The sequence below is a fragment of the Centroberyx affinis genome, unplaced genomic scaffold (assembly GCF_046629955.1).
Source record: "Centroberyx affinis isolate AG114_WGS23_722 - 3 ecotype Tasmania unplaced genomic scaffold, CSIRO-AGI_Caff_v1 ptg005424l_1, whole genome shotgun sequence".
Lineage (NCBI taxonomy): Eukaryota > Metazoa > Chordata > Actinopteri > Beryciformes > Berycidae > Centroberyx > Centroberyx affinis.
In genome coordinates, this window is record NW_027282713.1 from 29,204 (window position 1) to 47,904 (window position 18,701).

The 18,701-nt window shown below is 42.4% G+C and overlaps 1 protein-coding gene across 1 annotated transcript; it reads left to right on the forward strand.

The window, feature by feature from the left end:
• The first annotated feature begins 1,677 nt into the window (after positions 1-1,677).
• Positions 1,678-17,221, forward strand: mcoln1a (mucolipin TRP cation channel 1a). The gene is made up of 14 exons (XM_071546736.1): positions 1,678-1,829; positions 7,434-7,708; positions 8,524-8,691; positions 9,516-9,672; positions 10,765-10,846; positions 11,164-11,260; positions 12,466-12,565; positions 13,070-13,176; positions 13,528-13,677; positions 13,791-13,892; positions 14,041-14,163; positions 14,425-14,631; positions 14,773-14,903; positions 15,208-17,221. Exons 1-14 carry the CDS (start codon positions 1,799-1,801, stop codon positions 15,242-15,244), a joined length of 1,767 nt encoding a protein of 588 aa, XP_071402837.1. The 5' UTR covers positions 1,678-1,798; the 3' UTR covers positions 15,245-17,221.
• The last annotated feature ends 1,480 nt before the right edge of the window (positions 17,222-18,701 follow it).

Consider the following 18,701-nt stretch of genomic DNA (forward strand, 5'->3'; position numbering starts at 1 on the left):
TGTGAGATGGGCTAATTTGTCTGTTACTGTTAGACATACTCACTGATTCACCGCCTCTCCATTGCAGGGGAAAGTAGGATTTTCCAGGGTCAATTCAGAATGTAAACAACATTGAAATGACTCTTTCTTTATCTGAAACAATAGTTCCAACTTCTGAATCATCACAGTTGGTAGCAAAGAGCAACTCGCAGTGTTGCAAACAAAACTTGTTGTTTTGATGGAAATTGAGTCACGGGTGATGGCCAAGCCCTGATTAATCCTGTGGGCTACTGTTTTTTGTAGAGCACATAAGGATGATACAGTTTCCATGCCAAGCAGTCATCGGAAACTCTTCTAGTTCCCCATATTACTGTTAGTCAGATGCAATGTCTGGGAAGACCTGATGGGATTGAATGCTTCTCAGTTTAACACTAGGCTTTCTACACATGCTTGTATTATGGAATCACCACATTTAATTTAAACTGCACTGTGTAACATAGTGCAGCAGGGATGTATTTGAAAGGTGTGGCAGCTTTACTTCTTGTGTAACATGTCTAGCCTCCGTCTACACCGTTCTGGTTGGCTTGTGGATTTGTGCAATTGGAATGTTTATATTTTGCTTTGATAAAATGGAAATAAATGCATTAAAGAATGGCTTTTCAACTTAAGAAATATGTCCTCTTAAATTATGAAAGCAAACTGCTTCAAAACATGAACATGAATATACAGCAAGATCTTTCATGGGTATTTTGACTTGCCAGAGGCAACAGGCAACTGAAATGTCAAGTTTGAGTGTTGAGGGGGGGCCGCCTTTGTCTGAGAGGAGGAAAAGCAATGACCTCTCACTCTGTTAATATTTCCAGGTACCACAAATGTCACTGCGAAATGACATACATTTGCAGATTGTCATTAAAAAATGTAAGCTTATTTAGATCTGGAATGTCTTCTGGAAGGGTTTTCTCATATCAACCAACCATTCATTGTCATTTTACTAGTTATGATTACTTTTAATGTTTCAAGTAGGCTAAGTGTGTTCTACTGGGTAGGAAAAATGTTTCATTTAGTGAGTATAATTGCCATTGCATATACTGAACATGTTTCAACCTTGATTCTGAGAAATATTCTTTTTCACTGTCAAGTGCTGACATTTCCATGACAGCTACTACAATGCCCTCCTACTTTACAGCTTGCACAGCTGTAGTGTCCTCAATCAAGAATGATGAAAATTATGTTAACAGACGCAAAGAGGCACAAATCATTCCAAATGTGACCATATAGGAGTGGTCAACAGTGTTGTCATGCTATATTATATATTAGGTTTGACAATGAGCAACTCGACAGGCTTGTTACTTGTTAGGTCAAAAAATCACTTAATAACTTGCAAACAAAACATTTCTTCCAGCTGACTGCTCTGATGCAAGATAGTGGAACTTGTAGTCCATTTTTGCGCTAGGTTTGCAATGGACACAGATTGTACCTGGCTAGACTAATAGGTTTGGCTTTTTTCTTAAATTTTAAAATTCAAATTCATACATTTTAGCTGTATGTCTCAGGTCGAACCTTTTAGGACAGACTGGCCGTCGAGTGATTCATCAACTCAATAGACGATCTTTGCTGTTGCTATCACATGGTGTACGTCACATGGTGTGTGTGAGGAAGCGAGTTTGGAGCAACAGAACAGCTCGTCCGACTCGTGTTTAGCTGTCTGCACGGAGACTATTAACCTATTGGAGCTTGTATTGCCACTGTATTTACGGAACCAATAGTCTGAATTTTATGTCATTTACGTGTTTATTGTTTTTTTTAAACGTTCAACTTCATGGCTGCGCCCGGCAACCAGGACGCCGCAGGTAACGTTAAAGTTATGTCAACATTTGGAAATAAGCTAGTAACGTTAGAGACTTTGCCATTTTTCTTCAAGTTCTCTTATTTATACACAGTTTGTAAAGTTCCTTAAAGCGTTAAATTGTTTTAGGACTTACAGCTACTAGTAACTTTCTAACAAACTATATAGACTCAATGAGACGTCTCGTCCATAACAATACGGTCCGTCCTCAGCTATTGTATTTCTGCACTGTCATCTTCTGGGCAGCTGAACTAGTCATTATTGCTAAGTGTGTTTTTTTCCCAAACAGCTTGGTTCAGCGTCTCAACATCAAGTGGTTGCTATGATGAGTCAATATAATCCTTCCTCTTGACACAGTGTGGTTTTGCCTCTATCCCCTCCCAGTTAAGTCATGTAATAATACACAAATGTGTCAGTGCCAGCACCTTTTAGGCAGCGAGGTAGTGGTGAATTTAACAGTTGTTAAACTATGACCTCCAGTCAGGGGATTATCATAAGGCATAAGGCAGTGGCAGCCACCAACATAAACAAATCAATTATACTTTTAAAAAAGCATTAAACTATGAAAAATGTATTGGTTATTTCCTTGTGGCAGCGGGAATAGAGTAGAATCAGAATAGAACAGAATGCACCTTTAAATTCAGTCAACCTGACTTAATATTAGTGTTATTAGTGGAACTATCCTACTGCACCTCTGTGTGAAGTACTTGCCCTAATTTCCAAGGCTGCAGTGATTGTAGGCTTTCTTGGCTTTCCTGAAACACAAACTAAAAGAGGTTATTGTTATGTGACACCCCCCCACACACACACACTCCCACACACACACACACACGCACACACACCTCTCTCCAGCAAATCTACTGAATCAAGTCGATGTGAAGGGTCTGGCTCTTTCATGCATGATAACAGCCCTAACACTGTTTCATAAGCTGCTCTCACGCATGATCAAGTTTTCCGTGTTTGGTAGGATTGTTGGCGCGGGGCGGAGCGAAGCACGGCTCCATCTTTACAGTGAAGGGTTTTTGAATTGTTTTATTACCAACATGTCTTTTCTTCGTTCTGCTTTATGGATCTAGGAATCATACACACCCATTAAGGTCTAGTTTATGTAGCCTAAACATTGTATAGTGTTCAGTCAGCTTCATGGCCTCTCTCTCTCTCTCTCTCTCTCTCTTCTCCCATCCTAATAACCAGGTTCTCTTGCATTAGGAGGTGAAGTGGAGCCTAAAGCTTGTGGAAAAGGTCGAAGGCAGTGCTGCAACAAAACTGCATTTAGGATAATAGACCAAGGTTATATTGGGGTTGTGGACTGGTGAAATGGCATCTTCCCTGACTTTATCCTTCAAATCTGTAGGTAAAACACATCCAACCTGCATATAAACCATAACTTGCATATCAGTATAGCATCCATTATTGTTTGATAAGTGTAAGTGGAGTTTTGGGACTTTTGGGTGCTGGTCGTGGGTGGCCTCTTCCTGCAGACTGCCAAGCTAGATCCAGTCTGTGATACTAAGTTGTTGACAGGTTTTCAGTTGCGGTTGTGATTTTGATTGACAGATGGATAGCTACATCTGCCCAAGTCACCGTCTGCACGGACTGTTGTGAACCGGAAGGGCCGGATATTTCCACAGATTCATTCAGGCTGAGTGACTCTATCGCACAGTGTCAAACCCGGTGGCACGCTAAATCGCCCGCACACACCTATGTTTGTCCGATGGCTATCGGCCGTGACGATCGACACACTCCTCTGATCAAAGATCTGGTTGTGACTTTGCTTCCCACCCACAGTCAATGCGAAATGTTAAGTGGTTGGATTCTTTTGGCTGTTTTTCATTCTTCTCACCTGTTTTTTCGAGAGGGAGACAGAGGCACGCAACCCCTGTCAAGGCCGGGACACCTCGGTCTGTTTTAATTAAAATGCTGTCAACCTCAGCAAATTCCATATAAGCCTAGCGCTCACCTGGATTTGTCACTCATATCCTAGCAGCTATGAATTCTCAGCGGTCAGCAGCAGGTTTTGGTTGTAGGAAGTGACCTTTAGGAATATGGGTTTGGTTTAGACTGCAGTCAACCACACGAGGGAATCATAAAATCTTAATCAACACTTATTCCCCATGCTGAGTCATGCACAGTAATCATATTTCAGAGTGGCTTGGCCTACAGGTATTGAACAAAAACAAGTTAAACAAGATTTAAAAACGTAAAAATTCTCAGCTGAACTTTTCACATTGTGAAATCAAAGCTGTTCCCATGCAAACTGATCCTCCTGCAAACTAAGTGTGTAGAAATTAATCTAAGCACTGCGGTTACTCATTGTCAATGTCTATGATACACTGAAGGATTGACAAACATCAAATTATTTATTATTTGATTGCAGCACCGTAGAATATTGGGCTACATGAATCTGGAGTTGTGCCAACTCCCAGCACAGATATCAGCTGAAACAACAATCACTCCCACTCTCTCAGGAACCAGACCGTTTTTCTCTGTTTGCTGTAGAATAAATCGGATTGTTGTTTTGTCTTTGTGCATAATGTCATGTTCCGGTGAACCTTCATCTTGTTTACTGGCACTGCTGACCGACATTGTACAACAGCGGTTTATTTCTCCTGTTTCACTTCCCTTTTCCACCGGCTAAACCTCGCTGTGTGTTTGTCCTGTGCTGACTTATGGTCTGTGGAGTTTGGAACCATCCTGACCCGTTTTATCTGACGCTGCACGTGCCGGCACGGGCTACAGAGGCTAGTCGTTCTTACATGAGATTCCCATGGCTGTAAAAATATAGAGCAACAATCAACACATGCCCTAAAACCATAAATGCTTTTTATTGGAATGGGAACAAACCTTTAAAGCCACATTTAGTACCAAGTCAGCCAGGTACTCCCTGAATGTGCAGCGGTTGAACAAGCTTACTGACCCCATTCTTCGTTGTTTCTTTATGGTGTAGCCTGGAGGTCTAGCAAGCTACGAAACATGTTTAGGCTACGTTGTGATTTGTGGTTTCCCATGAGATGCGGTGAGTTGCTGTGAAGCCGCAACACATTGACCAACAGTGTTTCCAATGTGAATGATCAGCTCGGTTGTCTGGCTCAGTCAAAGTGAAGTGAAATCTGCCTCTGCCTCTGCCTCTCTCTCTCTCTCTCTCTCTCTCTCTCTCTCTCTCTCTCTCTCTCTCTCTCTCTCTCTCTCTCTCTCTCTCTCTCTCTCTCTCTCTCCCTCCCTCTCCCTTCTATCATTCCCCTTTTCATCTCAAGATCAAGTTTTTTAGTTGAAATCCATTATTTTAGATGATATCAGTGAGACCCAACCCTGCATGTCCACAGCATGCAGGGTTGCCCACGATCAAGTTGAGCAGTGATACACAAGGAAGTGGGTATTTGTCTATGTGTCAATGATTCACCTAAGAAGTGCGTATAAAGTGGGCGTCACTATTTACCGTACATTACAACCTGCCGAGAATAGCTGTCAGCCTGCCTAAAACAATTTTTGATAGCTTCAGTGGAAAATAGTGCCACAAGATCTTAATGCTATTTCAGCCCATAGACTGGAGTGGGAATACTCCATGTACCTTAATACTTTTTTCGTGGTCTTACCCTTGACGAACCCAGTCAGGCCGGACATTTAAGAATTGTCAGCTCTCGCTACCTAACCATCCCAGGAATCTGCCTCCCCTATCTTCCAGTCAGCGTTAGGTTACCGGAGCTGGCAGACATAGCTTCACGCCAATCATCCGCAGCAAAACCACACGCCTGTATGTAAAGGAGGAAGGTACAGTTGCATTCAATCTGCATCATTTGGAGTGCAAAAGAGGAAAGCATTACTCAAAGAAGTATTAGTTAAAGAAGAAGGTTAAGACAGTAGAGGCTGTGTGCTTTTTAGATCATATTTATTATTCATACTTCCAGTAGTTTGGATTGGCTGCGTAGCTAGAAGGGTGTCGGCTGTTTCAAAAAAAATGAAAACCAGACTTCTGTGATTCTTGCAGTGAACGCTTCAAGTAGCCAGACCCTGTTCTCTCGCCTCGGAGGCTGCTGCTGAACAGACGCTGATGGATAAGTATGCAGAGGTAGAGAGAGCTAGGCGAACAAGAACAGAGGCTGTCACTTAATACCTGAGGGTGACGAGTACAAGATCACAGCCAGTGAAACACAAAGGAAAGGTGTCAGACTGAGGTGAAAGCGTTGAAAGCTGAAGACGGGCTGTAGGACTCGGGGGCGCGTGCCGTGCTGACAGGATGCTGTCGCTGGGAAGCAGCGTCAGCAGTTCAGGCTCAACCCATTCTTTTTGTTAAATGGAAAGTAGAACCTGTAGCAGCTCTAAAGCTAAATGGTAAATAATCTTAAATAAGTGGCTAATTCTGGCAGTTCTGTGTAGGAGATTAGTGTAATTTGCATATAAAATCTATAAATAACACTGTGTTGCACTACCAAGGACTACTTTCCCTGTTTCCATAAGACGTAAAAGTGGTGGGAGACTGTGTGCAGCTACAAATTACATCGCAGTGGATGAATACGTTGTTGCTCACCTGAAATAGTTCCAAAAATAAACCTGGCTACATCAGCTATATTGATTGAATGATATGTAATTATTATTCAATTCATGAATTTACAGGTAGTACAATAATAATCACTATAATACAATAGTAATTGCTATAATAATATCTTTTAATAAAAAGTCTTCTTACTTTACACACATCATTCATGTGTGAGTCCTAGAACCTGCTGTGACTCACAGATGAATGACTTTGGTTTCTATGTGTCATCACTTGACAGGTATGTTGAGCAATGAGCTAATTTCCCAAAAACTCTGTGTATTCCTTTGAGAGTTGGAGAACTACTTTGGGATTAATGACTACTGAGGCCATGCAGGTTATTAAAAGTTAATATTAAATTAAAAGTTAAGAGTCAAGTTATGCAATTGTAATGTCAGTGACAAGAATTGGAACTAGCTTTTTGGAAATCCAGCTCAATTCATGTGATTCACGCTTTCCTTCTAACCCGCGGTTTTGATGCTTGAGTCACAGCGGTCGAATTGGTAAAAGCAAAATGCGTTCTGGTCCTAATGTCCTACTGCATTATCGTCAAGGACACTCGCTTGTTTTGTCATCATTGTCTTGACCCTCTCCCGTGTATCGGTCTTGTGACCAGGCCCCGGTTGATCATGATGTCATACATAATGAAAAATGAAAAGCCATACGGGTTTTCAGTCACCAACAAGTCACACTTGATAAATACCAAAACAAAAGATGTTTTGAGATGTGCTTACTCGCTGCAAGGTGTTTTCAAACCTTATTATATTTTCACTAGACCATCAGAAGCTCAATGGCAGCTTGCATGCTTGTGGGATGTTCTTGTGCTGGTCAGCTTGAGGCATTTATCCTGGATTTCACACTCTTTGATAGACCAGTCCTGGGTCCTGATCAACGATGGGTTAAATACTTTTTATCATGCTGAATAAGATAATAAGTCTAGGAAACCTTAGATCAGCACTTCAACTTTTAGATGTTTACTGCACACAGACCCTGACCTCAGTCTGGTTAAAATCGTTACGAGAATTATTCAGGAAATATTTCGCCCTCAACCCTCCCCTCTTCTCTCCTCTCATCTAGCAAGAGGCAGACTGTCCTCAGTCACTCGCTACGGCTCCACGGACAGCAGTGACGAGCACGACCACCATGGTAGCCATCACGGCAACGGCCACGGCAGCCCTCAGTTCCCCACGGCGATGGCAGGTCATTGGATGGGGGTGGACCCAGAAGAGGAGGCCCTTCGCAGGAAGTTGAAATACTTCTTCATGAGCCCCTGTGAGAAGTACCAAGCTAAGGGCCGCAAGCCCTTCAAGCTGGGCCTGCAGCTGCTCAAGATCATTATTGTCACAGTGCAGGTACATTACATGTTCAGACTTATTTTTTTCATCATAACCAGATGATAGGCTAACTCTTACATCCACATTCCTTCAATCAGGCTGCCATTTTGCTTTAAATAGGCCTATACTCTGGTTGCACTTGTCTAAAATTGGTCTTGCCATATCCTCTTTCTAGACGTGTGAAAATGTGAAAAGTTTAAATTGTGTCTGACTTTCTGTGAACCTCTGTTGGACTAACTGACCAACATTGTCTCATGCCATAAAATTGTCAACTCTTTCAAACAGGTTGCATACTCAGAAGACAGCAGAGTGCTGTTTTCAGGGGAATATTTAGTATTCAGTCAGTCAGTCTCTATCTGTCTGTCTGTCTGTGTGTCCCTTCATCTACCCAATCTTTCTAATCATTTCAGTTTTGATTTTCATATCAGTGAGAGTGACACATGCTGGTTTGCATAGCGAGTTGTGTTGTGGTGCTGGAGGAGGCAGGTGTCAGTCTCTATGGTTATGAAATGTGCAGCTCACAGGAGATAAATTCAGTAGACATTTATATGAGCTTGAAGTGCAAAAACACACAGAGGACCTGATAGACGAGCCATAAATTCAAGTATAGCTCTTAAACACAAAGCCTGCTGGCTTGTTGACGGTCCTGGGACGCACCGCCTCAGGATAAGAGAAGTAAATTCAAGTATGCTTTTAATTGAGTTTCTCTTTTTCTCTCGCTCTCCTCCCTCATTCCCTTTTGACACGTTTTCTCTCATTCTCTCTGTCCGTTACCCCTCTTTCTTACCTCCCCCCCATATTTGCCTTAACCGCCCCTCCCCGCCTTGCTGCAGTTGGTGCTGTTTGGCCTGAGTAACCAGGTGGTGGTGACCTTCAAGGAGGAGAACACCATGACCTTCAAACACCTCTTCCTCAAGGACTACGACGAGGCCTCAGACGACTCCTTCGCCGTTTACACGCAGAGCGACGTCTACGACCACATCTTCTACGCCGTGGACCAGGTCGGTCTTAAAGAAACGTAGATGCCGCTTAGATACATCCACCCACTCATAAACAGACTGGCCTAGAATGGGCTTTCCCATTTAAATCAATACATTTTAACTGTGATTTTACTGGTAACCTTAAGATAGTTGCTACATAATGCTTGTTGTTGTCATCATTGACATAAGGTGAAATTAAGAAAGCTGATTCGTTATCATGTGGTACCTGTATCAAAGGAGATTAGTATGATAGAACACAAAGTCCCCTTTCTATCTATTCTTTTTCTATTCTATTGCTGTGGTGGCCATTATCATTTTCTTATCATTTGATAAGCTTATAAGCTCCATCATAACAGAGCAACTTGTATTCAAAGTTTACTCATGCATGGAGAGAAGGACAACACAAGCATATATGCAGTTCTCTAAAAGGGAATTACTCTTAACAAAGCTTATACAGTGGCCAAACACTTCCTGATCAAGAAGGGTGCAACACTTGTAATTACTTTTGTGTAGCGTTCCGTGTTAGAACTGGTTCCTCTCTCTAGATACAGTGATAAAAAGATATATCCAGCACTACTGAAAAATGCTTTTTAGAGTGCTGGCAAGTGCAGGAAAAACCACTGTTTTTCAGTATTTTGCAGCAGTGGTTCTTCTCGATGTTGAGTTTCCACAGTATCCCCCACTCTACAAGCCTGGACTAAAGGCAGGCAGAGTTCTGATGGGTCTAAGCTGGGTATAAATAACCGACAACAGAAAATCACAGGAAGACAGCAGAGAGTGCAGAGGCAGTGATGCACTTCCAACTTGTTTTAACTGAATCAGCCCTTATTCTCCCTTCTCCCCAGTATCTGGCCTTACCAGAGACCACAGTGGGACGCTATGCGTATGTCTACGGTGTTGGGGTGAACGGCAGTGCCCTCTCCCTCTGCCAGCAGTACTACAAGAAAGGACGCATCGACCCAGCCAACGACACCTTCAGTATAAACCCTCAGATCATCACAGGTACAGGAACAACACTGTATAATATGAGATTTCCATTAAGATCGCTGACAGTGCTAGAAAGCTGATTTGCGCAGTGTTCCTTTTATGTGGTTGGTGGTGTGAAATGACATCAGATCAAATGTCACTAACTACTGGTTAAGCCTTAAGCTCTTGGGAAGAAATAACATAAAGAATTCTCTAAAAAATGAAATTACTCTCAGAACCATGAAAATGGGAGTTTTGAGGTATAGACTTTCTTCTTTCCATATGTGGTTACTGGTTACCTTTGCAGAAGTGCATGCATTCACATGTTGAACTCCTGCAGATGCATGTAACTGTAATGTTCCCGTATTCAGCCTGTTTCTAAAGTGATAATGACAATATAGGAAGTACAATGCTAAATCTAAGAGGAAAAAAAGCTAAATATACACTTATAGGCTTATGAATTAAAAATACAGTTTTACTAACAATGAAAAGGTCATTTGACTGCTAGATTGTTGTTTTTTCGTTTTTGTAATCCATCATCCTATATCCTCCATGTTTTTGTCCTATAATATCTTTTGTTCTGTGAAGTTGCTCTTTGTCACCAGCATTTTTCTGTGTAACGTTGTTTCTTTCATTATTGTTGTCTAAAAACAACATTCTCGAGCAATGTTTATAAAGCATGGCACAGTTGTTCTCTGGCACACACACACACACACACACACACACCCACCCAACGATGTCACACATGTGGAGAGTGTCCCACTTCCTCAAATGAGCGCATGCTTGAGTCAAATTTGACCAAATTATGAGGAAGCAGAAATAAACAAGTATTTAAAATCCCTCTCCCCTGAGACCACCTGTATCTCAAATGCCTCTTCCTGATAGGCTGCTTGATAAGATTGTGCATTCTTTTATTTATATTGTACTCTTTGTATAGTGCAACAACCACATGCTCTAAATTGGAAGTGCAAATCAGTTTCACTGCGATAGTTTCCCTATATCACTTTCTACTGTAAATGGCAGCTACATTAACCCCATTTTTCCATTTTTTTACTCTGTTTGACAGTAACTGTATACCAGTGCTGACTGTAAATGTCTCTTTTCTCTGTCCATCTGCGCTGTCTCCAGACTGTATTGGAGTGAACCCTCTGTCTGTCCCTCCAGCTCCGCTCACCAGCGGCTACAAGAACTTCACCCTCAAGTTCCACAAGTAAGGCTTCATATTTCACGTGGCTCCAGCTTCTCCTCGTTTGGTCTCCATTAGGGAGATTATGTCTGTCGTATCTGATGACATTCAACAAGTCCCTTATCTCTGCTCAAGTATGCATGCGAGAACACTGGCTCAAGTCCCTTGACACACTTACACACATACCTGTATGATTAAGTTGGATGTTGTGTGTAATAGAATTATAGGGCGTTATTAGGTTATCTGTGCTGAGAAAATGTGTCCAATGTCAGTGAAATGTCTTTCTGCCTCTGCCAACCACTCTCTCACTGTCTCTCTCTCTCTATTTCCTCTTTTCCAAGGCTCATTAATGTGACTATAGAGTTCCAGCTGAAGGCAATCAACATACAGACCATCATCAACAGCGAGATCCCCGACTGCTACACTTTTTACATAACGGTGAGCAACACACACCCGAAGGCAAAGAGGAGATGAGTTCTTGGCCCTTGGCTGGTTAGAGAGGCTGCCTAGTAGTCAGTTGCTATTGGTTCAGTCCCCAGTAGTGTCAATGCCCAGCAAGTCTCAGTTATTCAACTCTTGAGTTGGACAGGGAGTGTTCTGCTTTGTGAAAGACGAAGTGAGTCCTGGAGCATTTAATATATATCTGATAATCTTACTTTGCATGATTTACATTATGTTTTTTAATTTTCACTTCAATAGGCCTCAGTACCAACTGGCAGTGAATGAGGGCTTGCGCCAGAAATATCTTTGTTGTCATATTAAGTGACCTGGTAGTTTTGGTAGTGCATTTATATTACTTATGATAGTTACTCTGGCACCTGCCACCACAGACGTTTGGTTGAATTAGCCTCACCTCCAGAAGGCTCAGGACACACATATCTACACCACCTTGTACATACAGTGAGGCTCACACCTAGTTTGCAACATCACACCTAATCATTTCTAATGGTTTCACAACAATAAGCTAATGGGATGGCTGAACCTGCTGGCTTGAAACGGCCTGCTCAGCAGTTATCATTAACCAAATGGTACCAACCATTGTTGTGGATGTATCTGTATATCTGTATCATACCAAATGCAAACATACATGCTTACAACTTATCCTTGTTGAAGAAGACCCATACAGGCACTCATTGGGTAACTTCAAGTCTCCAGCACCTAGCTATTGGTGACTTTCATAATGCTACATTGTTATGAAACATAATGCAGATACAAATCGTGTGAATAGATCTGAATTCCTGCCGTGCCACCAACAAGATAAGCATATTCATTCCACATCATACGTTTCTAAGTGAATATGTATAATATATACTTTTCATTCATACGTTTCTACTTAGCATGTTCTTGTGTTGAAATTGTCAGTTGTGCGTGTTTCTATAAACAGATGCAACCATTTGCTCTATTCTTATTCATATTCTATTTTATCTTCTTATGTTCTTTATTGGCTAGGTTGATGATGCTACATAGCTTGGAAGCAATGGAAAGCATATAATGTCGCACAATTTTGTGGTGAATTGTATGTCATGTCTGAGCTTCAGTTGAGCTTGAATTTAATAGTACCTCACTTCCTTTTCTGAAATACTGTAAAACAGTAGTTTACTAGGACATGAGCTCATTGTCTGTTGGTCTCTTCTCTCCTCCAGATAGTCCTGGACAACAAGGCTCACAGCGGCAAGGTGAAGATCAGTTTAGAAAACCAGGCGTCCATAAAGGAGTGTAAAGACACCAGCGTCTCTGGACAGGGTGAGATACAGAGAAGGGACTGATGGATGAATGGATGGATGGATGGATGGATGATGGATGAGACTCATAATACTCACATAACATGATTTTGCAGTAGTAATAATACTATTTAGTACAATATAGTAGGAGTATTAGTACAAATGCAAGAATGCCAGCAGGTGTGTTAAGGACAAGGAGGAAGTTTGAGTTAAAAGTGCAAAGTTTTGGCTTACAGGACTGCAGAAAAAAAAAGTAGATTTCATTATGAAACCAGTCTGCAAATATGTGTTGGATTGAAATTAGCTTAAATATTCCTGATGTAGCATTCATTTGCTGTTTAGCATTAAGATAAGTGGGCTAAATTTCTGATATTTATATAGCAGTAGTTGGTAGTAGTAAGCAAATCTGCTCTGTCTATTTCTTCAGTGAAAGACTGTTGAGATGTCCTTCAGCTGGAGTTAGGGAACCATGCAGAAATGATGTTATTTCTTGCTAACCGTTTTGCTTTCTCTCTCAAACCCTCAGTGGAGAACTACACGCGTGTTGCGTTCGACGTAGCTGTGGCTCTGGTGTGTATGCTGTCGCTGCTGCTGTGTGGACGCTCCATACTGAGAGGCATCCTGCTGCAGCAAGTAAGGAAGTACATATACAACAAAATGAAAGGAAAAACGTGACAGAAAATAAAGAGCAAGGCGATCTATGTAACAGCTTGGTTTAGTGGCTCAGATTACAAAGCTAGAACTAAGGAGAAAAGGGAAAGTCTAAAACGAATAGACCTTATTGTTTTAGGCACCATGATGTTTCACAGTATTTGTGAATAGACTGAAGATGAGTATTTGATAACTGATGTATATGAATGTACAGTTAATGAATCTTTTCACTGCATATACATACAGTATATCTTACCACAAAGCCAGTTTTGCCTCATTTCTTTCTGTCTTTGTCTCTTAATGTCTCTGTCTCCCGCTCTCTGTGTGTTTCAGGAGTTCGTTCAGTTCTTTAAGGACAGTCTGAACCGTGAAGTGCGCTGGGCAGACCGCTTGGAGTTTATTAACGGCTGGTATATCCTCCTTATCGTCAGCGACCTCCTCACCATCACTGGCAGCATCATCAAAATGGGCATCGAGTCCAAGGTCCGTCCTGCTCCCCGTCACACGCTCTAGTGGACAATGTCTGCTGTAGTTTCTCCTCATGGGTACATTTAGATTTACATTTCATTTTTCATTTCTTCCTTCTCTCCTCACAGAACATGTCCTCCTATGATTTGTGCGGCATCCTGTTGGGGACCTCCACTCTCTTGGTGTGGGTCGGAGTCATTCGCTACCTCACGTTCTTCCAGAAGTACAATGTAAGTTACAGATAATGTAAGAAAAATGTCTCTCTTAATGGGTTGAAAATGCAATAAAACCTGTTAATCCATCCGTCTGTCTATCTATTCTCTCTACTCTCTCCCACACAGTAATTTCTCCCCTCTAATGTCTCTCTGCCTGCCATAGATCCTGATCGTGACGCTTCGAGCGGCGTTCCCCAACGTGATTCGGTTCTGCTGCTGCGTGGCCGTCATCTACCTGGGCTACTGCTTCTGCGGCTGGATCGTCCTGGGACCATACCATGTCAAGGTGGAGAAAACTGTCACCCCACCAATTGAAAAAGAGCTGTTTTATATCTGACCCTGACCTCTGACCTCCCTGTGGAGGGGGGCAAGCGAAGAAAAGAACGTTGAAATATCGCTCATTATTTCAAGGAATGATGTTTTGTTTTGTTTTTTAATCAACTAATTTCAATGCATTTTCGTGTGATACTGATCATGCTCCTACAGAAGACATAAAGATGGGTGGTAACATTCTAGTTCTGATTGTGTGCCGTGTTCTCTCCCTCAGTTCCGTTCTCTGTCCATGGTGTCGGAGTGCCTGTTCTCCCTCATCAACGGGGACGACATGTTCGTGACGTTCTCTGGGATGCAGGAGAGCAGCACGCTGGTGTGGGTGTTCAGCCAAGTTTACCTCTACACCTTCATCTCCCTGTTCATCTACATGGTGCTGTCGCTCTTCATCGCTCTCATCACGGGAGCCTACGAGACCATCAAGGTAGGTGGCTTGGGTCGAGGTGGGGAGGTGTGTCTGTTAATTTGTTTTTGTGACTGGGAGAAGGGTGAGAAGGCTACAGAGTGTGACACAGGAGAGAAACAAACTGAAAAATAATAATAATATCCTCTATGACGTCCTCAGCACCAAACCCAGGAGCCCATCCACATCACGGACCTGCACGCCTTCATAGCGGAGTGTACGGACACGCCGTGCTCCGGGAAGTTCAGGGGGCTGGAGAGCTCGCCCTGCTCCTTCTTCTGCTGCTGTGACAGGTGGGGCACAAGGGGCAGAAGAGAGGGGGAGAGGGCAACAGGATCAGTAGAAACTCTCTATTATGTATGTTTGTTAGGGTAGTTTTTTGATCTATGCAGTGTCAGGTGAGTTAAGTGTTCAGAAGAAGAGCGAGCCACAGAAGGTGAGGGACAGATGAAGATCAAGTCAAAAATGCTGCATTGCTCCAACATGTTGGGAATCCATTATTCATTAAGAACATTTTATTGTGATATTAAATATAAGCACTATAGGACATTATTGTAAACTCTAACAGCATGAATCATCCCGGTTTGTTTCCCCCAGAACGACGACATACGAGGACGTCCTCCTGGTGAACTGAAGTTGACCTGCGGTGACCCCAGCAGCCTCAGCAGCCTCCCCTGCTGGCCACAGGGCCACACTGCACACACTCCCGACTCCCAATGACTCCCCACTGTACAACCAAAACTGGGTCAAACTTCAGCACCCTCTGGACGGTGGAGCCGGGGTCAGTTGGACCAGTAGAAGGATGATAGACCACATACATGTATGAGAGCACAATACGGGAGCCTGTATATAGCGGTCGGTTTGGCTCTGTGTTCAGTGTGCGCTTGTCATGTTTGCTGTCCTCTTGATTCCACGAAGAAGAAACTGAAGGCTGATGAAGAACTGGACCGTCGCTCTGCCTGGAGAGGACTAATGCACAGACATTTCACAGATCCAGTTAGACAATCCTTGTTGGTTTTTTGTTACATAGTACAGTATTTTTTTTTATCTATTGATGATGCACAATGCTAAACCAGCACCAGGACTTGTTATGAAGATTCTAAATGGGTACAAGTGCCATGAAGTGGATTAGAATATTGCATACATGGTAGTGAATGTTTGTTGTTGTTGTTTTCTTATATGATATTTCAGAAGATATTGACCAGACACCTTACCTCATATAAGGCCGGAGCTCTCAAGTAGTGGCGCTCATTAATCTCACAGGGAGCACATGCTCATAGAAGCTTATTCGCAGTATCCTTTCTCTTATGATCAACTCATTACTATGAAATACCAAAATGCCCTTAAACTATAAATAGAAGCACTTTCATTGCTAAACATTGCCAGGTGGGATGGTTATTAAATACAATTTACAATTTCCCATTTTCCCAATAAATGACTTGGCACAAGACACTAGTTTTTTAAGAACAATGGGAACTCCACCCTCATCATGCAGTCTGTCTTTATTTAGACAATCGGGGTGATGGCTTGCAGAAAGATAGCACCGAAGAGAAAGTGCCACAAATGGGAATCAAATCCCAGCCCACATATGGGGTTTCAAGTTTGGATTTGACTTGATTTGTTTGCTGTCCTGTGAGCCGCACCTTTAGTATAATGTTTCATACCGCCTCTTCAGCTGTCACTCTACTGCACGAGGCTGTTGTTTCTAATGCTCACACGTTACATTGTTTTTTTTTTTTTTTTACGTGGATTCAATGCTTTTTATTTCTGCACTTAGTTGCGTTTTTAGATTTTGTGTGTGTGTATGTACAGGTTTATCCAAATGTTGATCATTATGTGAAGTTTCCCCTCTTGGATGCACTCGCTCACCCACCATCGCTCGTTGGAAATACAGCCACACCAAGAAAAAGCTGTTCTCCTGACCCAGATGTAGCTCTCTTCAATGAGGACAAAGTACGTCAAGGAACAAACAGTTTTCAGGAGTTCATCCATTTTTTAGAAGTTGGAGTGGACTTGAAATGCCGCTCCTCATCCGCTCCTGAGTCCAGCTGCCTCAGAAAAATGGGGGATGATTTATGGTAGATAACAAGAGGCCAACTTGATGTTTTTACCTCTGTAATGATGTCCTGTCATACTGACCCACGATGCTTTTATACTACTGCTGTTTCTGTGTCTTCATAATGATGTCTTGTTTAAAACTCTAACCTGTAGAGAAGCTTGAATATTATAGGTTTATTTTACTACTTTTGTAGCATAAAACGCACAACAGGAGAAGGACTCTCGCAGCCTGGACTCCAGAAGGTGTTTTTTAGGAATATAGTATTTTTTTTTTTAATGAAGGAGGGATGAGTTGTCCCTCTGTTTTTATGTGTTTACACAAAGGATCTATATGCCAAAATGATGCCAAATGAATTCATGGCCTTAATAATTAATGTCCACCATAAGGCTTGCATGTACCTTTTACCGAGGTTTCCCTGCCATTCAGTTTGCATGTATCAGTTTTTTGTGTAGTCTGCACTTGAACTGTACTTTATGCTGACAATAGAGTTGTCGTTCAGTCGTCTACTTGATGTGACATACTGCCAATCCATTGATTAAAAACTGATTATTTTTCCGAATCACTCCTTGATATTTTAACATTTATGCAGTATCATTATCATTCTCTCAAAATGCCAATGTCTTACTTTACATTTTTGGTGCAGTTCCTTCGAAATTTCAGCAGAGGGGGCAAGTGGTTCATATCATGTCTGGGTTTTTGAAGCAGACAATGTTGTCGTAAAAGAAATGGGAGTTGAAGTCAGACGTTTGCTTTGTTGGCAGATGAAGATGTAAAGTGGAAGGAGAACTGAGGAGATAATATAATAATAATAATATGAATGAATATGGCGTTTACACATGAACCCTCCAGTCGAGCCTCAACCACGATCCTCCATCACGAGCACAGCTATGGCGAACATGTGTCCTTCATTGGTTTACAGCCTCCAGGGAAAGGAAATGACAGTTTTGGATCTTCTCTTAGAGAACGCTCTGATAGGGTGAGCTCATTTCCTGGTAATGCAGCCTCCCAAGCAACATTTGGCAGCTGATATAGCACATCTTTGCCTTCCCTCCACTTAGACTAATATCATCATACATTATGTACTGATCTGTCTGCTCCTCAGCTAGATGGACTCCTGGGTTATGCCTGTCTTAGTGATCTTGGTGTGTGTGTGTGTGTGTGTGTGTGTGTGTGTGAGAGAGAGCCAGAGGGAGAGAGAGAATGCTTTGGCAACACATAACTGTCTCCTGTAATGCCAATAAAGCCAACTTGAATTGAATTGAGAGAGATAAGAGTTCACAGTTTAATCTCCCTCATAAAAATTGTGTCTCATCCACTTGCCTAGAGTAAAGAAGTTTTGTTTTCCACATGATGTCAGTTTATGTATGCCTACTTTCACTCATGCCCTTGATGCACAATAAAAGCCCTGAGGTAATGTTTTGCTCCCCAAGGTGCTCACGGCCTATCAGTAGTTTCGGTGTGCCGAGGTCAGGCGTGGCCCTTTGTCGATGCCATTTTGATCTCACCTTGTGTTGTAATGAAATGCGCTCCGGTTACTCACTGGTGGATTGTTGAACTTCAGGACCTTTTATATCCACAAAGCACCTCGGAGGAAAAGTGCCGGGTCAGCAGTAGCAGCAGCAATCTCTTCCCCATCTCATATCTAATACATGAATGGCACCTCTGTCACTGGATCTGCAGGCGCCTCAGTGTGCGTTGTCTGTGTGTGTCAGCCTGTCTGTTTGTTTGCGTGTGTGTGGGCTTGCAGTGTGTACAGCTGTCCTCAGAGAACAAGGTGCATGGGAAGCGCGGTGTTTGGGCAGATGGGTGAGACCAGACCGCACCAAAGAAACGGGGATTTGAAAGAAAACAAGCATGTGAATGAAAGCCCTTTAGATTTGCGCTCTACTCCGATTCTGCTAAGAATTTGTACTAGAGCCCGGCGCTGCGCCACGCCCTTGTGTAACATTACTGAGCAGCCGAAAATGGGTGGGCAGGATGTGAGGGGATTTAGCTGCTTTTATTGCTCAGTGATATAATGATGGATGCTGTT